Consider the following 19,200-nt stretch of genomic DNA (forward strand, 5'->3'; position numbering starts at 1 on the left):
ATGTTATCTTTTCCATGTTAAAAGTAACCCCATTTTACCTGCATGATCAAATTCTACATACAGCCCCACATTTTACATGATGAGTCATCTCCACGTCATACCACAATACATAAACATGTTGGACACTCTTGATGAATATACGTGGAGTGGAGTATGAGCTTTTACACCAAAAATGTAGTAAGTGATTCCTCATCCACTCATGACTCATCCCATATGTCATGAAATGCTTAATCAGTTGTAGAAATCATAATATATGTGTGATCACAAGTTGGATCTTATAATTTTTTTTAAAATGATATATACAATGCACATGCTACAAAGAAAATCTTAATGCAACACAATTATAGACTACTTGTTAAAACATATGACATCCATGACCAAGAAGAGATAAATCATTCTTTATATAATTAGTGACAAACTATAAATATTGTTTCGGACTAGGCCAATGTCCAATTATACGCAACCCAAGCACTTCAGATCCATCCAAATGGAAGCCAATGGTGACATACACGATAGCTATTGTACACGTTTTGCAGCGAATGTGTACCCTAACTTGCTCACAGGAGCGTTAGATTCATCTCAACTGCTATCGGTCATCACTTTTCACTTTCGCTCTACCTTAATCACATACTAACTTGAGTTTTGGGATGCTAATGTATTTTGCAGATACTTTCCTCACCGTGATCCACCGTAATCGTCTCATATCTCACTATCGAAATCATCTAGTTATACTAATGTATAACATCTTAAATGATCTCTAGTAGTAATAGACATTCCTAGTCATAAATCTAGCTAGATGGTGCTTTTCCAATTGCTTATAGTTAAAATAATTCTATAAATACAGATGTATAGAAAATGACTCAGATAGGTCCACATCAAAGATCCCCACATATACTATTTTTATAGACAAGATCAAAAGATCCATACCTAGGTAGTAAGGTATAATCCACAAAACTACATAGTTATCCAGGTTGTCCTAATAAACTATAGTACACTTTACACACAAGCCATGCATATATGACACAATAACACCTCACCACCTTGTCATGAAAAATCTACTGTCGGAGATTAATGACACAATTATTATTTTTAAACCTGTCTTTAATTAATTAACCTCCCTCTTTCGTTGTCTATAAATCCAATAACCATCCTTCAATTGTTTCCCTCCTTTCTACCATCAAATCAAACTTTCAAGTTTGAAAAGAATTCCATATTAAACTAAGAGGTTCTAATATAGGAACATTACATGTGCTGTGGAATAACAATTTAGCTTTATATACTAATCATTCACCTATAAAACTCCTACACTTTCCTTATCACATAACTGCCTTCTCTACATACTTGTTAACTCTCATCATATTAAGCCATATTATATACTAATTTGATTTCTTGTTCTCTATTCTTATAGAAAATGGGTGAGGAGGTAAAACAGGTGAGCCTTCATTTTTGGCCTTCTACATTCTTTATCATGCTGATTTCGTAGGTCACGGACACCGGCACGTTGACCATGATAATAGTTTAAAAAAATGACATATTTTAATGTAATTATATGTGTCGGTCATCTGAGGAGTGTCCGTGCTTCATAGGGTAGTACAAACATGTTATTATTCTTATTATTTTTTTAATTGGGTAGGAAACACCAAAGGAGGCAGAGTCGAAGCCAGAGGAAACTCCGGTAGAGGAGAAGAAAGAGCCTAAGCCACCATCTCCATGTGTATTATTTGTAGACTTGCATTGTGTGGGATGTGCAAAGAAAATTGAGAAATACATTATCAAATTTAGAGGAGTTGAGGGAGTAGTGATTGATATGGCTAAAAATGAAGTGATCATAAAGGGAATAGTGGAGCCTCAAGCAATCTGCAATATTATAACAAAGAAAACAAAGAGAATGGCTAAAATTATATCTCCATTGCCTGAAGTAGAAGGAGAATCTATACCAGAAGTTGTTACTTCTCAGGTATCATTAGTCTTTCTTTAATGATTTCAAAAATAAAAGCTAAGTTATATGTCTAATCTAGATATAGTTCATGAATAATTAATAATAATTGATAATTTGATGTTTCAGGTTAGTGAACCAGTTACTGTGGAACTTAATGTGACCATGCACTGTGAGGCTTGTGCTGAGCAGCTTAAAGGGAAGATACTCAAAATGAGAGGTACTACTTCTCCTCATTTAAGCTCAATTGTATTGCCTTACAATTAATTTTAACCAATGTGCTAAAATTGGAAGTAGAAAAAAAATATATGTTTTCTTAATGATTAAATTGTGCGGTGACATTGAACCAAGTCGTTGGACTCAAATGGTACGAGCTCCTGTTAAATACAAACTCTTCTAGAGAACCTGAACTCGAATCTTAAATGGACAACCATTAGCTAGACTTTACTCACTTTTTAACCGAGCTCCAAATTGCCAGAGCCTAATTCCTGTGAAAACCGGAGGGTTAAGATAAAAAATAAAAATATGTGGTGCCATTTTAGTTTTGTGATTATAATAAATGTGTATTTTTGAATGTAGGAGTCCAAACAGTAGTGACAGAACTTAGCACAGGGAAGGTTATTGTGACAGGGACCATGGATGCAAACAATTTAGTAGATTATGTCTACAGAAGAACCAAAAAGCAAGCCAAAATAGTTCCACAGCCAGAACCAGAACCTGAACCAGAAAATAAAGGAGAAAAACCAGAAGAGGCTAAACCAAAAGAAAAGAAAGAAGAAGAAGAAGAAGAAGATAATAAAGATGAGAATGAATTTGATGATGAGGAATTAGGTATGATGAAGAGGATGATGTACTATAACTATTACCAACCACTCTATATAGTTGAACATGAACGAATGCCACCACCACCACCTCAACTCTTCAGTGATGAAAATCCCAATGCATGTTGCATTTCATAAAATTCATCACATGATATCAAATTCTAGTTACTTATTATTATTTTATAATTTATATATCGTTCACTCTTTTTATGTATGTGCGATATATTACTTACTAGTTACTACAATATTAAATTGTAGACATGCATAATGCTGAAAAAATGTGTGTATCAGTTTTTATTTTCTTTAATTTCTTTTCAGTTTGGACTTGGTTAATCAGAATTTGATGTGTTTATAGTCTATAGATAGATTGAAGATTATTATTATTATGTAAATTAATAAATAACATGGATGTGGAAAATTCAAAATACTACTCATAGACATTTCTTGGCACAGAACAGAATCAGGTGGGTGAGTATGAATTTCACATGGTGGTGGGGGTCCACAGAATGAAATCTGAATCATCTGATGTATATGTATGTAGGCATGGTTTCACACCAAATCCACCTCATCAGATTGAAAATATAATATAAAGCAATGGAAATATATTTCACATATTGTTGCTTAATAGTAAGTTTGATGTGAATGTTTTTTTTGCTGCTTTCTTTATCTTCTTAAGAAAATTCAGAATGCAATAGTAGTAACCGTAAGGGGGTATAACCTTGAAGAAAATTAAGTCAATCCAAACGGGACTTAAAAGAGAGACAGAACCTGCGGCACAATTGTGCCGATAACGTGTTATAAATTAACGTAAATAAGAGCAATAGTATAGATTGAAAAAGAGATAAAGAATAGTGTATGTTATTCTTTATTAGAGAAAAAATACATTATATCTACATGTATAGCTAAACATAATGGGCCAATTACATGGGTCAGGACATCCACTAATAATATTCGTAACAAACAAGAATTTGTTCATAAATAATCAAAAGCAAACCAGCATCACATTCATGTTTCAAGTGTTTGCTACGGTGGACCATCTTCACAAGTGGTCCACCGTGGACAAATGATCTACCGAATATGAATTTTACGAAATTTACTGTTGGATTGAAAGTTTATATCATATGGATCATCCATAAATTTTTTAAAATTTATTCAAAACCATTTGATATGTTATTGAGACCCATCAAGATTCACCTTATTTAATAAACCGTTAATCTTGATGTGTCTCAATAACATATCAAATTATTTTCAATTTTTCTAAATTTTTCTATAAATGATCTATATGATATAAACTTTCAATCCAACGGTGAATGTTGTAAAATTCGTATTCGTTATAATGTTATTCATGACTAGTTCAACATGGACCACTTGATGAAATGATCCGTATTAAAATTTACCCACCACTTAATATATATAGAAGTTGAAAAAATCCATGTCGCGACTCATCTCACTCAAATAACACCTTATTCATTTTTACACTTGCTTAATTCTGTGTCAAAAAAATAAAATCAAACTAGTTAATTTTTAAAATAGAAAAAATCTAGAAATTAATAAAGCAGATCATTATTTATTGATGATTTGATTTTCCCTCAATTCCGTGGTAATTTGTTACAGATTTATTTATGTTCCAACAGATATGAACGAGAGTTTCTTTGTTTAATTCAAATTGAAAATCGCAAAAATCGAAACTGAAATTTTCTCATCATACTCAAATTTCAAAACCACACTCAACCCTTCACTTCCGCATGCTCTTCTTCTTCTTCGGTAAGCAATCATCAATTTTTCATTTCAATTTCCCTTTCCATAATTTAATTTAATCTCTTTCGTTTTTCCCTTATCATGTTAATTAATCGATTAATTAATTAATTAATCTCTGTTGTTCATAATCATAATCAGATCGTTAAACAATGAAGGGTTTTGGGTCATACAATGATTGGCCCTATTATGCATCACCTTCATCAAATTTATCAGCTTTTGCAACCCCTTTTAGTGTTAATCGACCTTCTCCAATCGATGTTTCGGCTCCGTTCATCGATCCAGCAGACGCTGTTCGACCTAGCTTACCTTACGGGTATCTTAATCCAATTAAAGAATCAGATTCTGATGATTCTAATTCTTCAAACCAATTTGGGTATTCAGGGTTTCATGTTTTAGATTCTTCTTGTGCCCAATTACCTCAATTTTCGAATGCGAATGCTACCATTGAACCTCAGCAATACTTTAATTCATATGGGCTTCATCCTGATCATAATTCTAAGTCTGTTGTGCCTGATCATTGGTCTTCGTTTTCGGGTTTTACTTCGTCCGATGGGGCTGGGTCTTCTCGCGCTGATTATGGTAACAAGCCGATTGAGTTAGGGTTTGCTGGTCAAAGTGTTGTTGGGAATCAGTTTGCAGATTTTGGCAATGGTAAAGGTAATCAGATTGGTGTTAGGAGTAGTTTGGCATCGAATCAAACCAATTTCATTGGTTCTGTTGTTGATGAAAGGATCAACTTAGGTATGTTTTTGCTACCTTATCTTGTTGTATTGCTGCATACTTAGAGTGGTTTTTTATTCTTCAAGTTGTATATGAATATCAAAATTGTCTGAGATTAGTTATCAAACGGAAAAAAAAGGGTTTTTGAAAATTTTGACAGCTTATTACCCCTTCTAAAGAGAATGTCTTTAGTAATCTGGATATAATATACTATATAGACATGAAGAGAGTATCATCGGATTAATTTTATTCAATTTAATACATGACAAATTTAAACCAAAATTTTGGATGTTGAGAGTATTTCTAACAGATGATATTAGTGTATAGTAATGAGGCTTTTGTCTCCAATTGAAATGACACCTTTTGAAAATATTTTCAATTTATGCTTTCTTTCTAACCAATAAGATCAAGCTCTGTCTTCGTTTCTAAATAAATATTGTATTTGGTGATGCTAAATAGCAAACCAACTTTTCATCTATGTCAAAATAAGTATGTGTTTTTAAAATGCAGGGGGGCAAGATATAACTGACAGTCAGGGTGAGGATGCGCATATGTTTGGTTGGGAGATACATCCGCCTACTATAAGTGCGGGTCACTTAGATGATAAATCTTGCCGGGGGAGAACTACCAAGCCCATGCCAGTTGATTTTTCACATACATCAGTTTTGCAATCGCCTTCATTGTCTCTAGAAACTCATCATGAGGCCCCTCTAAAATTAGCTGTGGATTCAGGGAACCATCACTTTTCATATACCGGTGTATATGACAAATACCCGTGGCAGTGGCAGCAAGCTAAAATACCAAGAGTTGATACAGTTTCTTCAACTCCTATAACCGGACCCGTTACAGATTTAAACATTGGACACAATTACTATGATATAAAGGAGGCTCATCCCACGCCCAGTCTTGGGACTGCTGGTTGCTTTGGTTTAGGTCAGCTCCGCATGCATCTAGATAGAAATGAACCTTCCTCATCAGACATTGCAATGATTTCAGACAATGCAAGGCATGAATTTCCAAATCCTCATCCAAATCTAGGCAATTTAAGCTTGAGACTCAATGCTATGCAGGCTGTCAATTCTGTTGATAAATCTTTTGAGTGTGGTGGTGATCAGTGTAATCCCTCTGTAGACTCGCCTTGCTGGAAGGGAGCTCCTACTGCTCATTTTTCTTATTATGAATCTGCTGAGGTTTTACCTCCTGAACATGTGCCTAAAAATGAAGAGTGTTTTGGTTATGTTATTCAGGAGCCTCAGAATTTTATTTTTGATGCCAAAAGTAACGTCAAAAAGCCATGTGACACCAGCTTCCAAATGCACATTCGGACTGTTAATCAGGAAACAAATTCAGCAGGTTCTCCCAGGAAGTTGTCAGAAACAAGGTTTGCATCCGAAGATTGTCAATCAGATGGTGCAGTGAGTGATGGACCTTTTCAGTCTGAACCATGTGATTACGGGCTTCAATATCAAGACGGTATTACCAAAATGAAGGAAACTAGTGTACCACCAACCAAGCCAATTGATTGTGAGTTTGGATCTTCTCATGATGAGCATCAAGTTACAGAGGAAAACAAATTGGTGTCTCAACAACTACATACCTTATGCATAGGTGATGTAGATGCTGGGTGCAATGAGAATATATGCTCAGCGTCTGGTACACCTCATACTGGAGGACATGCCCTGTCTTCTTCTTCAGTGGAAGATGCACCTACTACACCTGTAAAATCAGCTACGAAAGTATCAACTGAGAAATTAAATATCCAGATGCTGGTTGCTACCATGCAAAATTTATCACAATTGCTTCTTAATCATTGTTCAAATGATGCCTACGAACTGGAAGAAGGAGATTGCAAGATCCTTAGAAATGTGATCGGTAATCTTAATACTTGTATTTTGAAGAATGCTGAGCAAATTAACCTAGCTCAGGAATGTCTCTTCCATCAGCCAGAAACTTCTATATGTGCTGGAGAATCATGTGAGCTTCAACAGGTATGTACTTATTTCGTCTATTCAATAATAACCCGACAGCCCTTCTGAGGGTATATGAAACATTTTTTTTATACTGAGTTTCTGAAAATTTATCTTATTTAATTGCCTCACTGATTAATGATATGACTTTTAACATGCAGCATAGAAAATGAAAAAAATTCCAGACTTTTGCTGGCATCATAGTAAATTGACCTTCATTTAATATGATAATTTTTTTTTGGAAAAGCATTTAATATGATAATAACTTTTGCATCAAACAAAGCAATTACTAGTCCCCCTCTATATCGTTGAACTTTGTCTGAAGCTTGAAAACATGAGGTCACCAGGGCCATATGGCCCTGTAAACATTACTTCGCATGTGATTAGAGGGATTTTGATGCATTTTCCTATGACATGTGTTTAGATTAAAAATGGATTGTAATATAGCTGAAAGAGTGCTTATGTGGCATATAAAATTGTGAGATTGAGAGAATGATAAAAGAGTGTTTTTGATACAGAAGAAAATTGGTTTTACTATGTCATATTAAGTGCTGCACCTGTCAAGATAGATAGTATGTCTATCAATTTTGTCGGTATCTAGTTCAGTTAAATTTTCAAATGCAGTTGTACTCCTTGTATAGTAATTTTCTTCTAAATTGATAGTATGCAGAAAACCAGAAAACATTATTTACCCATATGTTTTTAGAGGGATGAGGATAGTCTTCTGGGTTTTTTTGGTTCCGTGATATTGAAGGAGGTAGTACTGTTTTACATGATTAATTTTTTAAAAAATCATTAGCCATTTATCACGTGTGTATGTTCTCCAAATGTTTTCCCAGAATGTGTGTTTCAAGGGACCAGAGAGCTCTATGGACGGGCTTGAAAATCTTCTTGCTCAAAAGGCAGATCTGTGTTTTGGATCTGGGAAGCCACACTGGATGCCTTCAGACTCCATTTCCCCAAGCAGCGGTGGTGCAGAAATGACAAAGGCAGAGAACGTGAAAACAGATGAGCGTGAAAATCTGCTTGCTCAAAAGGAAGATCTGTATTTTGGATCTGGGAAGCCACATTGGATGCTTTCAGACTCCATTTCCCCAAGCAATGGTGCAAATATGACAAAGGCAGAGAACATGACTAAGGTACTTTGATATCTCATGCAGTGTTATTTCTCACTCTTTACTAATTCAGGTCCTCGACTCGACTAGAGAGGGGGATACAGTGGAACTGAAAATTTCAATTGTGTTGGTCTACTTTCGATTTATAGGCTATAAAGAATATTCTTAGTGAGAATTTTGATGATGGTAATGATGACGGTGGAGCAACAGAGTCTCAGACTGCATTGTTTAAAAATCTATGGCTTGAGGCTGAAGCTGCACTATGTTCTGTTTCTTTCAAAGCTCGCTATAATCAAATGAAGATTGAAATGGAGAAACACTCATACAAGCAAAGAGGTTAACATCTTCTTCCTAGTCTCAGTATGATTCATTTTTATCCTTCAGTTTCCTTAAAGCTAATGTTCTTCTTATGTATCTTATATAATGCTGTAGACATGGAGGACCATTCAAAATCTGAGGTTATTCCCAGTTTAAGCAGGAGTCAGAGTTCTGCAATCGGAGTGAACAAATGTTCAAACTCTGATTCTTCTGCTGAGAATTTAGTTGTATTAGATGCTACCAATCCAAAGGAACTATCTCAGTTGAAATTTTCTGCTGATATGAACGGACCTAATCCATTGACACCCGAAGCAGAGGATAGTCAAAACCTTTATAGTTTCATCCGGAACTATGCTGTTTCTGGCACAAACAAGGAGGTGGTTGGAAATAATGTGGCTTCTGTTATGGCCAGATACGTTATTAAAGCCCGGGATGAAAATTCGTGCATCAATAATAATGATTGGAAGACACCATCAGAATTAGCAGACAAGTTGACACCTAGAGAAATAGATAATCAAAACCAGTTTAATTTTTGTAAGGATTCTCCTATTCCTGCAAAAAACAAGGCTGATTATGAGACATCTGTTTTGGCTAGATTTCATATTCTTAAATCCCGTGCTGCTGAAGATTCAAATTCTGAATGTTCAACAGAGAAATTGTTTGAATTATCTGCTGAAGGAATAGAGGACACAATAATTACAAAAGATGCATTAAAGGGTGAAAGTTTGGATGCCAATCTCAATTCCTACACTGCTGTGGACAAATCAATCCCAAAGGAGATTCATCTGGATTTGGAGGATAGTGAAGAAATTGAGCGTTGCAGAACCTACGAGTTTCAACTTCCTAATTATCACTCCGATGGCATGGCATCAGATTGGGAACATGTGTAGAAGAGGAGCTTGTTGGTCTAGAAACTGCTAGAGTTGGATTACATGACTGAATAAATTTTTATGCATTAGAGTTGTTTACTGTCTTTTATCAGACATATATGCTGCAGACTTTGGTCTTTTAATTCTTTTATCCATGTTTTGTATATATAACTCAGACCTTATCTGTTTTCTTTTATGTCTGGGTTGTGTGTGCTTACTCTATTGCTTGTGTAGTGTAGAAAGCTCAAGTAACCAAATTGTCATGATCAAACCATTTAGTCATTTCAAAAAACAAACAAGCATTCGTGGTTAACTAGATTGCATGTTTTCTCAATGTATTTTCAAGACATTATTCATAAACAACAATTTACCTTTTTTTTTTTTAAATGCAATGTTTGAAATATACCATGTTTGTTCATTATCTAGGTATTGAATTGTTGGACTGTTTGTTGTTCCTGTATTTGAAACATGAAAGGGCAAATGAGTGTATGTTCTGAAATATACTAAAGGATAAATGAGTGTTATATGTTCTGATTATCCAGTGTTCATGCTGCCATGCGGATTCAAATCATTAAGATATCAAGATTAAAATTTAATTAACAGAAACTAAAAGAGTTCAAATCAAAATGTTGACCAATAAAATGTAGTAGAGACAAATTATTTAGTTCAACCAAACTCTTTTCATTAATGATGCTTTGACTTTTGAGCATAGAAATGTTCAATTATACACGGTGCATGTAACCATTTCTAAAAGTATAAGTATTTTCTTTCAAAACAAAAGTATAAGTATTTTATTATCAAAAAATAAAGTAGAAGTATTTATGCCCCAAAAACTTTAATAATAGAATTCTCTATTTATTTTAAAAATAGACAAATCCTCAATCATCAAACCAACTCTCATTCCAGTACCGATTATCTCTACTTTTACAAAAGAAATAGAAAACTCTATTACTATAGTATGATATACATCTCTAAAACTAAAAGATAGGACAGAATTAGATATTTATATTTCAAATCATAGGAACGAGTTCCTTTGCTCTTATTGCAAAAATTTAACTAGTTTAATTAATCAGTTTTGACCAATATCATTGGAAGAAAAAGAAAATATTAACTAGGATTGGATTTTCATATTCATCATATCATTGATTTGGATGTAACACCCTTACTAAGATGCATAGCTGCTGAAGAAGTTGAGACTCAAACAAAAGAGATTAATCAATCAACAGGTTTTGGTTTTGGTTTCCAATTTGATAACCATCCTGTCACAATTCACCTAATCCATACAATTAGAGAAAAACTGACACTACAATAGTGGTTTTGAAAACATATAACAACTCTTAAAATGTGACTTAAAATACTTCAATAAAATATTTAATGCTTAAATCTTAATGCATGCCTTCTTTTCCGGATTCTAACAAAGCCACCATAACAAAACTATGGAATAGACTATGCATGCAAACTATCTAAAACAATTTTTAACTCTATTATATTTGCTAATCTACTCAACTATAACAACTAATTTGGATTTTCATGCACTCAAAGTCAACTAAAATGTATTGCTTATCCTATAATTATCTAACTTGTTCTGCTTGTTTTTCCTGATAGCTCCTTAATCACATGCATTCTTGATCATCAAATAATAGTGACGTTTGCACAGATTTCCTCATCACATGGCACTAAATGTAGAATAATCCCATTAAGCACTTCCTTTGTACTTATAAATAGATTGCAATTATGTCATAAGCTTTAACCAAGTTCAGAGATAACAATAAGTGAAAATGTATCCAAAAAAGCTTAACTATGCAATTATAGTTTTGGTCATATATTTTTTGAGTGAAAGTGCTTATTCTCAACTTGAAGTTGGGTTTTACAGCTATTCATGTAACATGGCTGAGTTCATTGTAAAAGATGAAGTCAGAAAAAGTTATAATAAGAATCCTGGAATTGCTGCTGGACTTGTAAGAATGCATTTTCATGATTGCTTTATCAGAGTAAGTCATAGTAATATAAAGCCATTTGTTACCAAATATTGCACCTTGTAAACAATGGTTATAGTTGCTCAAATTTTGCTTAAACTTTAACCGCGTTGTTAATTGTAGGGGTGTGATGCATCGGTACTTCTTGATTCTACTTCCTCAAACACTGCAGAGAAAGACTCTCCAGCCAATAAACCAAGTCTAAGAGGTTTTGAAGTTATTGATAATGCCAAGGCTAAACTTGAAGAAGTATGCAAAGGAATTGTTTCATGTGCTGACATAATTGCTTTTGCAGCAAGGGACAGTGTGGAGTTGGTAAGTCTTTCTACTTTGTGCTAGAAACATTTAAAGGTAATAAGTACTTATTTCAAAATGACCCTACATTATTTTTCATTTCATGCAGGCTGGAGGGCTTGGCTATGATGTTCCTGCAGGAAGAAGAGATGGGAAAATATCACTAGTGTCTGATACAAGAACAGAATTACCTCCTCCAACTTTCAATGTTAACCAACTTACTCAACTATTTGCAAGAAAGGGGTTAACGCAAGAAGAAATGGTCACTCTTTCTGGTATGAGTTTCAAGATAATTAACAAACAGATTTTATGTTAAGATCGAATTGTTCGAAAGTACCTATGTTTGAATCCTAACTCAAATAATCTTGGGTCAGAATTTATTTACCTTACGTTCAAAGTTCTGATTACCAAGGCACCTTTTCCCCTGGGAACTGGAGGGTTAAAACAAACGAAAAAGCGTTTGATCTTATAGCTTAAATTTGTAAATGACATATACTTTTGTGTATGCAGGAGCACACACCATCGGACGCTCTCATTGCTCAGCTTTCAGCAGCAGATTATACAACTTCAGCACCACTTCAAGGCAGGATCCTAGTTTGCATCCCTCATATGCAGCAATTTTGAAGAGTCAATGTCCACAAGGCAACACAAACCCAAACTTGGTTGTACCAATGGACCCTTCTAGTCCTGGAACTGCAGATGTAGGGTACTATCTTGATATATTGGCAAATAGAGGCTTGTTCACTTCTGATCAGACTCTGTTAACTAACACTAGAACAGCCAGACAAGTTAATCAAAATGCTAGGAATCCCTATCTATGGTCCAGCAAATTTGCAGATGCAATGGTGAAGATGGGACAAATTGGTGTCTTGACAGGCAATGCTGGAGAGATTAGAACAAGTTGCAGGGTGGTCAATAGCTAATATATGGTGCTGAAGGGTTAAAGTTCCTGCAGCAGTAAAGATTTATAAATTCTTATAAATTCTGTGGTGTGTTTCATCTGGTTTTGCCTTGGTTTCTTTTCTTTTTGTGTAATTGAAATTGGCGTTCAATTTATCGGTTTATTGTGGCCCTTTTACTTTTCTTGAAATAGACAGTTTATCGTATGCAACAAGTATGAATTTATTCGAGTAATCAGAATCAATTTCTTTTCACATAATTGCAAAGATCATCCGATCACCGTGCATCCCCATCAAGAACGACATACTTAAAGACCGATGATAAATTACTAAATCACACATTTACATTCCTCAATGCAATTCAAAAAATAATCTAAAGTGTAAAACATCTTAAGCTGCAAAGGAGTAAAAATTTCCAAATGTCTCATGACATGAGCTCAGCAGGGTTAAATATAACATATCTAATTGCGCAACAAAATAGAACTCATATATAATATAACAACAAAAGAATGTGATCATTGATCATGTCTTACAACAAAAATTTTAAGGTAAACCAAATCATATGTACCATAGATATGATTTGACTACACTCTCTTAAGGATGGAACTAGTTCCAAAATCATCCTTATAAAACAAATACAAATAAAGCATAAAGCAAAATTAATTAGTTAGTTAGTTAGTTAGTTCCATGATGGCACCAACAATGTCTCCATTATGAGTCTTGAGAGCCTTGACAGCTTTGCTCCTTGACACTCCTGCCTGTGTCATTACAAGATCAATGTCGTGGGCTTCCACACCGGTTTCATCAATCTCCTCTTCCTCTTCAGGCTGTGCTACATCAGCTGCAGCATCTTGTTCTTGTTTTGCCATGATAGATCCCATATCCGGCATCCTGAACTGTTGAGCAGCTTGCGTCTGCAACTGAGAGCTCAGGTCCTCTATTTTTGCCTCACCAAATATAACATAAGTCTCGGAATTCGGACTCTTGAAGACATCAGGTTTTGAGATGAAAAACATAATCTAACAAGGCATAAAATAATTCAGTTAGAAGCCTCCCCATCCACCATACATCACAGAAAGAATTGTCAATCGCAGAAAATATTGGTTTGTTAAAATTTGACTGTGTTTCAATACTATAGCGCCGCAACAAGCACAAATTGACAGCATTTTCTACTTAAAAGCATATTGCGCAACTTTTAACAACGCTGATAACAACTCACGTTTTTTGTTCTCTTGATTGTTACCCTACTAACACCATCAATAGGTTTTAGTCCAAGCTTCAACATTGCTTTTCGACTCTTCTTCTCACTTCTGCTTTGCTTTGAACCTTCAGTTCCACCTACATGCATGAGAGGGCAATATGTATATGGTATTTGCAATTGAAGATACATTCATAATAATAAAATGCAAATTGTGATTTCTTTAGATAGGTCAAAAAGACCTATAAGCTATAACTGTGATCCTAAAATTTGTTACATTATTTCATTTTTCCAAATTACCATCCCAAGGAAACTTTTTTTTTGTTAAGTAACTCAATGGCTAGAAATTTCACCCTTAAGGTGAATAAGTGGAGTGTCCCTAGCTTTCTGCATATATAATGTGATGTCCCTGCCAACTGAGTTAAAGCTCACAGGGACAAAGAACTTTGTTTCATATCGTTGAAAAAGAATATCCATATCCATATTCATTCACATTTATTTTATAATAATGTAAGAATAGTAGTAATAGTAACATTGCAATCTAATATCAATATTTAAGGCCAAGTCTATGGTGATTTTGACATTAATAATAATACGAAAAAGGAATGGCGATTTTACGTAAGACATGAAAATGAATTAAATAAGGACCTTGAGCTGTGTCTTCTTTGTCATCATCGTCATCTTCATCGTCAGATTCGTCGTCTTCAACAATAGGAACATCGTCTTCTTCCTAATGGAAAAATATATTATAGGAGAAAATGAGAGAATAAAAGAAAGTAGCGATGTGGAATTGGATGGAAATGAGGAAACCTGAGGAAGAGGTTTCTTGTTGAAGGTTGTTTCCTCGACGGAGGGGAGTTGTTGGTCGGTTTCTTCGGTGGTTGCGTCAATAATGGGACCTGGAGACATGGTTAAGGATGGTTTTGTTGCACTCTACACCGAACGAACGAACACTTGCAAATGAAAAAGACTTCTTTGCTGATATTCATTCATTCACCCCTCTCTTTCCTCATCAAAGGCTTGGGCCAAACATCTTTAAGCCCGCTCTGCCATTCATTATGCATGTCACTCTTGTTAACGAAAATTGCTTTTTTCGCCCCCCATGTTCCTCTTAAACCCCCCAAAAATCCCAAAATAACCTTGAATTTGGGGGGTTTAGGAAGCTATGGATCCTAGGATCCGAAATATATTATGTGTGGTTTGTGGGATCCGAAACAAGCCAATTATATATGGGAACACGTTTTGGGGGGGGGGGGCGAAAATTGTGCTTTTACGTTGGTTTGGAGTCTACAATCTAAAACCAATTATGTTCGGATTCTGCGAACCGAAATGGTCACGAAAATCACAGGTTTGGATCCTGCGAACCGAAATGGTCATGAAAATCACAGGTTTGAATCCTGCGAACCGAAATGGTCACTAAAATTACAGGTTTGGAGTGTACAGTCCAAAATCAAGTTTTCTGCATAAATTTTTTTACAGTTTTGCAGGCCAACATTATGCATGTTCGGAATTTGCTCTTTTGCACTAAATTAAAAGTTAAAAATAACGATTGTCATTACATACGATAACTTTAAACATAATCAAATAAATCACAACTTCAAACTCTAAAACGTAAATTACAACTTCAAACTTAAAAACAATTCAAGCAAAATGAGTTCGTCTTCATTTGGCTCCATCTTCATTTGTCTCTCACAACTACAGGATCATTTTCATTTGTTTCCATCTTCATGTCACCTTTTTCATTCTTCATGAGTTCGTCAAACTCAACCATCCGATCCATAAATGTATCCTCCCAAGTCTCAGCCTCTGGCGCCCTATGATTTTTCCATTCCTTACAAGTTGGAGGCAGTGGACACCCAACCTTCAATTTAACATACACAAAATGGTTTGGAACCATACCAACACACATAATGCGTGCAGATGGATCCAACGGTGGACGACCGCGCAGTGGAAAATAGGTTTCACAATAACCAATCTCGTGTTTAGTTAATAAAACTACAACGCGGTTGTAGGCCGTTGCAAGGATATGCCCCATATCTGATTTCACAATCACCATAGTAAATCCAGCTTTTATAACCTTTTTTTTGCACCATTCGATCATCTCATCTCGGACCTTATACTTTTAACACTTAAAAAAATAATTGGCAGTGTTAACCAAAATATTTGCGGGTTCAACTACATTAGGTTGTGCAATGTCGGGTTCATCGATGTTCGGTTTCATTTCAAACGGAGGTTCGGCCATCACAAACCCTACCTATCATAATAAATTTCAAAATTTTAAAAAGCTGTCCAGTTTGGCATGTGGGATCCGAAATGGGTTTGGATTGTATGAGCCAAACGCGACTGCGATCATAAAACCATGAAAATTGAAAAAATTAACGGTTTAAAGTGCTTATTACGTCTTGTATGACTCCGATTGAGTATTGCGCCCCTCTTTGAGTGAATAAACGTTGTTTTCAAGTCTCTGATACGCCAAAAAAATCGCCCTAGCTCCAAAGCTCCCAATTGAGTGTCCAAGTGGTTATGAAAGTGCAACTTCTGAAATATAGGCTATATAGACTCTATTCGGATCCTACACACCGAATATGAGCGTTTCCGGTTGGTAGAATCCGAAATGATGCAAAATTTTAAAAATCAAAGCATTTCGGATTGTACAGTCCAAAATCAAGTTTTCCTAGGCAAATCATCAACGATGTACAAGTCAGGCATAGCCAGCCAATGGCTTGTTTAAACTGGTTTCGGATTGTATGGTCCATATCAAACAAGTTTCGGCTTCGATACTCCAAAACCGTTAAAAATAAGGATGTTCGGATTGTACAGTCCAAACCCAGGTTTTCCTGGGCAAAACATCATGTACAAGGCAGACATAACCAGCCAATTGCTTGTTTAAACTGATTTCGGATTGTATGGACCATAACAAACAAATTTCGGATTCTAGAGTCCAAACGCATTTATAAGGTCAAAATGATCACTTTGGGGGGCCTTGGAGGAAACAATGGGGAAAAAAAGCAATTTTCCTTGTTAACGATATGTTCTAGAGGAGAGGAGCTTCGTTAACCACTTATGTATCGTATTTAAACATGATTTTAATACCATGCAAACTAAAAATTGTTTTTTGGAAAATGTTAACATGTGCATCAAAGGCACATGTTAAGGAATCAAAAGTAGAAATAATATATTGAAATATGTGCATTTAACTTCTTAAGCATTAAATTTTTTTCTAACAATAAATACAATTTTCTATATTTAGAACCTTAACATGTGCCTTTTATGCACATGTTAACATGACCCTTTTTTTTTGGTCTGACAATATAATTACTAGGTAAAAAATGATGTTTTTAATTTTGATGATATACTAACCCGGTAAAAATCACGCTATGTGATCTAAACAAATATTTTAACCTCATTTCTTGAATAATACGTATATATATTCTAAATCATAAGTTCCTTAATATTGCCCTAAATATAAATTCATTTCAAATTGTTCACAAGTACCAACTCAACTGATAAAACAATGTCAAAATTGTTAGATTGAACATCATAATCGAGGTTCGAACTCTGACTCCCTCACACTTGTGTGTGTGAGTTTATAATAACTTTGTCATTTCATCTATCTACAAAAAAATAAAAAAGTAAACATAATTTCAAAACTATAGTTCAATCCAAGATCACTACTATGTGTTTGGTTATGCGGTAGGAAGAATTGATTTTAACATAATTGAGTTTGACAGAATTGATTTTGATGAAAAGTGAGTTGAGCAGAATTGATTTATGTTTGGATACACTAATATAAAAGTGATTCTCAATATTTGATGTTGTTTGGATAGTTTGAGTCAAAATTACTTTTAAATGTGTAAATTCCCAAAAGGATTTTTAACATATATAAAATCATAAGTAATAGATTTTAATTGTATTTTCATTGGATGTGTCAAAAAAATGTATTTTCATTGGACTTAATTTTGTTTTTAACTAAATTGGACTTAAAATCATAAGTAATAGACTTTAAGTAATATATTTTTTTATTTTTTTATAGTAGAGTTGATTTATTTCTTGCATTATTTTCACTATATTTTTTGACATAATTATATAGACCAAACGTTTTTTTAAAATAAAATAATTATGTCAAAAATAAAACAAATATTTTCAGATGTTAAAAACGGGATTGGTTATTATACATAAGCTATCCTTATGCACCATGCATAAGTTACTTAGTGCACCCCCCAAATTACTTGTGCACCCCCCAAATTACTTGTGCACCCCCCAAATTACTCATGCACCCCCCAAATTACTTGTGCACCCCCAAATTTCTCATGCACCCCCAAATTTCTCGCACACCCCCAATATGACTTTTGCCCCCCAATTTTATTTTTTTGGTCCCCTCCACATTTCTAGCCTAAACCATTTTGTTGTGGGAATGGTTTCAGAGATATGCACTCCAAAACCATTAAGTGTATAAGATGGTTTTAGAGTACAACCCTATAATTAGAATACAAACAATAATTGTGATTTGAAACCATTTAACCAACATAATGGTTTCCAGAATTTTTAAAACCATATAAACACACATAAAACCATTTTACAATACAAATGGTTTCAGTGTATAACTATCTGAAACCATTTAACCAACATAATGGTTTCCAGAATTTTTAAAACCATAAAAACACACATAAAACCATTTTACAATACAAATGGTTTCAGTGTATAACTATCTGAAACCATTTAACCAGCATAATGGTTTCCAGAATTTTTGAAACCATAAAAACACACATAAAACCATTTTACAATACAAATGGTTTTAGTGTATAACTATCTGAAACCATTTAACTGGTTTTAAATAATGATTATAATTGTACAAAAAAAAACAATTATGATTCTAATTATAGGTTGTACTTCAAAACCATCTTATGCACTTAATGGTTTTGGAGTGTATATTTTTGAAACCATTCCCACAGCAAAATGGTTTAGGCTTGAAATATGGGGGGTTAAAAAAAATTGGGCGCACAAGTCATCTGGGGGGTGCGTGAAAAATTTTGGGGGGTGCGCTAGAAATTTGGGGGTGCGCGAGAAATTGGGGGGTGCATGAGAAATTTGGGGGGTGCGCGAGAAATTGGGGGGGTGCATGAGAAATTTGGGGGGGGTGCACGAGAAATTTGGGGGTGCGCGAGTAATTTGGGGGGTACGTGAGAAATTTGGGGGGTGTGAGATTAGGTGTGAGTGTGTGAGTTGAGATTGGCAGGGATTATTACATGTGGATGCTCAATCTAATGGATGTTATTGACTTATGTACCATGCATAAGGATTACACTTATGTATAATAACTTCTCCCGTT

At 34.7% G+C, this 19,200-nt stretch overlaps 5 protein-coding genes across 7 annotated transcripts; 3 read left to right on the forward strand and 2 right to left on the reverse strand.

Moving 5' to 3' along the window:
- Positions 1–1,170: 1,170 nt before the first annotated feature.
- Positions 1,171–2,947, forward strand: LOC123915931 (heavy metal-associated isoprenylated plant protein 9-like). Its single transcript, XM_045967219.1, has 4 exons — positions 1,171–1,432; positions 1,634–1,957; positions 2,066–2,156; positions 2,516–2,947. Exons 1-4 carry the CDS (start codon positions 1,412–1,414, stop codon positions 2,893–2,895), a joined length of 816 nt encoding a protein of 271 aa, XP_045823175.1. The 5' UTR covers positions 1,171–1,411; the 3' UTR covers positions 2,896–2,947.
- A 1,244-nt stretch (positions 2,948–4,191) lies between these two features.
- LOC123916822 lies at positions 4,192–9,700 on the forward strand. 2 transcript variants are annotated; one of them, XM_045968383.1, is made up of 6 exons: positions 4,192–4,521; positions 4,654–5,256; positions 5,746–7,223; positions 8,042–8,341; positions 8,467–8,653; positions 8,750–9,700. In XM_045968383.1, the coding sequence occupies exons 2-6, from the start codon at positions 4,665–4,667 to the stop codon at positions 9,523–9,525; spliced, it is 3,333 nt and encodes a 1,110-aa protein (XP_045824339.1). In that variant the 5' UTR covers positions 4,192–4,521; positions 4,654–4,664; the 3' UTR covers positions 9,526–9,700. The 2 variants fall into 2 exon arrangements, with proteins under 2 accessions (XP_045824339.1, XP_045824340.1); XM_045968384.1 differs by having other exon boundaries at positions 4,323–4,514; positions 4,653–5,256.
- Positions 9,701–11,243: 1,543 nt separating this feature from the next.
- Positions 11,244–12,828, forward strand: LOC123916823 (peroxidase 5-like). Its single transcript, XM_045968385.1, has 4 exons — positions 11,244–11,495; positions 11,604–11,795; positions 11,884–12,049; positions 12,285–12,828. Exons 1-4 carry the CDS (start codon positions 11,283–11,285, stop codon positions 12,695–12,697), a joined length of 984 nt encoding a protein of 327 aa, XP_045824341.1. The 5' UTR covers positions 11,244–11,282; the 3' UTR covers positions 12,698–12,828.
- A 317-nt stretch (positions 12,829–13,145) lies between these two features.
- LOC123916586 (nascent polypeptide-associated complex subunit alpha-like protein 2) lies at positions 13,146–14,841 on the reverse strand. Of its 2 annotated transcripts, none has more exons than XM_045968065.1 (4): positions 14,682–14,841; positions 14,520–14,601; positions 13,893–13,999; positions 13,146–13,692 (listed from the first exon to the last, which is right to left on the reverse strand). In XM_045968065.1, exons 1-4 carry the CDS (start codon positions 14,778–14,780, stop codon positions 13,345–13,347), a joined length of 636 nt encoding a protein of 211 aa, XP_045824021.1. In that variant the 5' UTR covers positions 14,781–14,841; the 3' UTR covers positions 13,146–13,344. The 2 variants fall into 2 exon arrangements, with proteins under 2 accessions (XP_045824021.1, XP_045824020.1); XM_045968064.1 differs by having other exon boundaries at positions 13,893–14,011.
- Positions 14,842–15,549: 708 nt separating this feature from the next.
- LOC123914953 lies at positions 15,550–15,927 on the reverse strand. The gene has a single exon (XM_045966115.1). The coding sequence runs from the start codon at positions 15,925–15,927 to the stop codon at positions 15,550–15,552; it is 378 nt and encodes a 125-aa protein (XP_045822071.1).
- Positions 15,928–19,200: the final 3,273 nt, after the last annotated feature.

The sequence above is a fragment of the Trifolium pratense genome, linkage group LG3 (genome assembly GCF_020283565.1).
Source record: "Trifolium pratense cultivar HEN17-A07 linkage group LG3, ARS_RC_1.1, whole genome shotgun sequence".
In the NCBI taxonomy this organism is placed as follows: domain Eukaryota; kingdom Viridiplantae; phylum Streptophyta; class Magnoliopsida; order Fabales; family Fabaceae; genus Trifolium; species Trifolium pratense.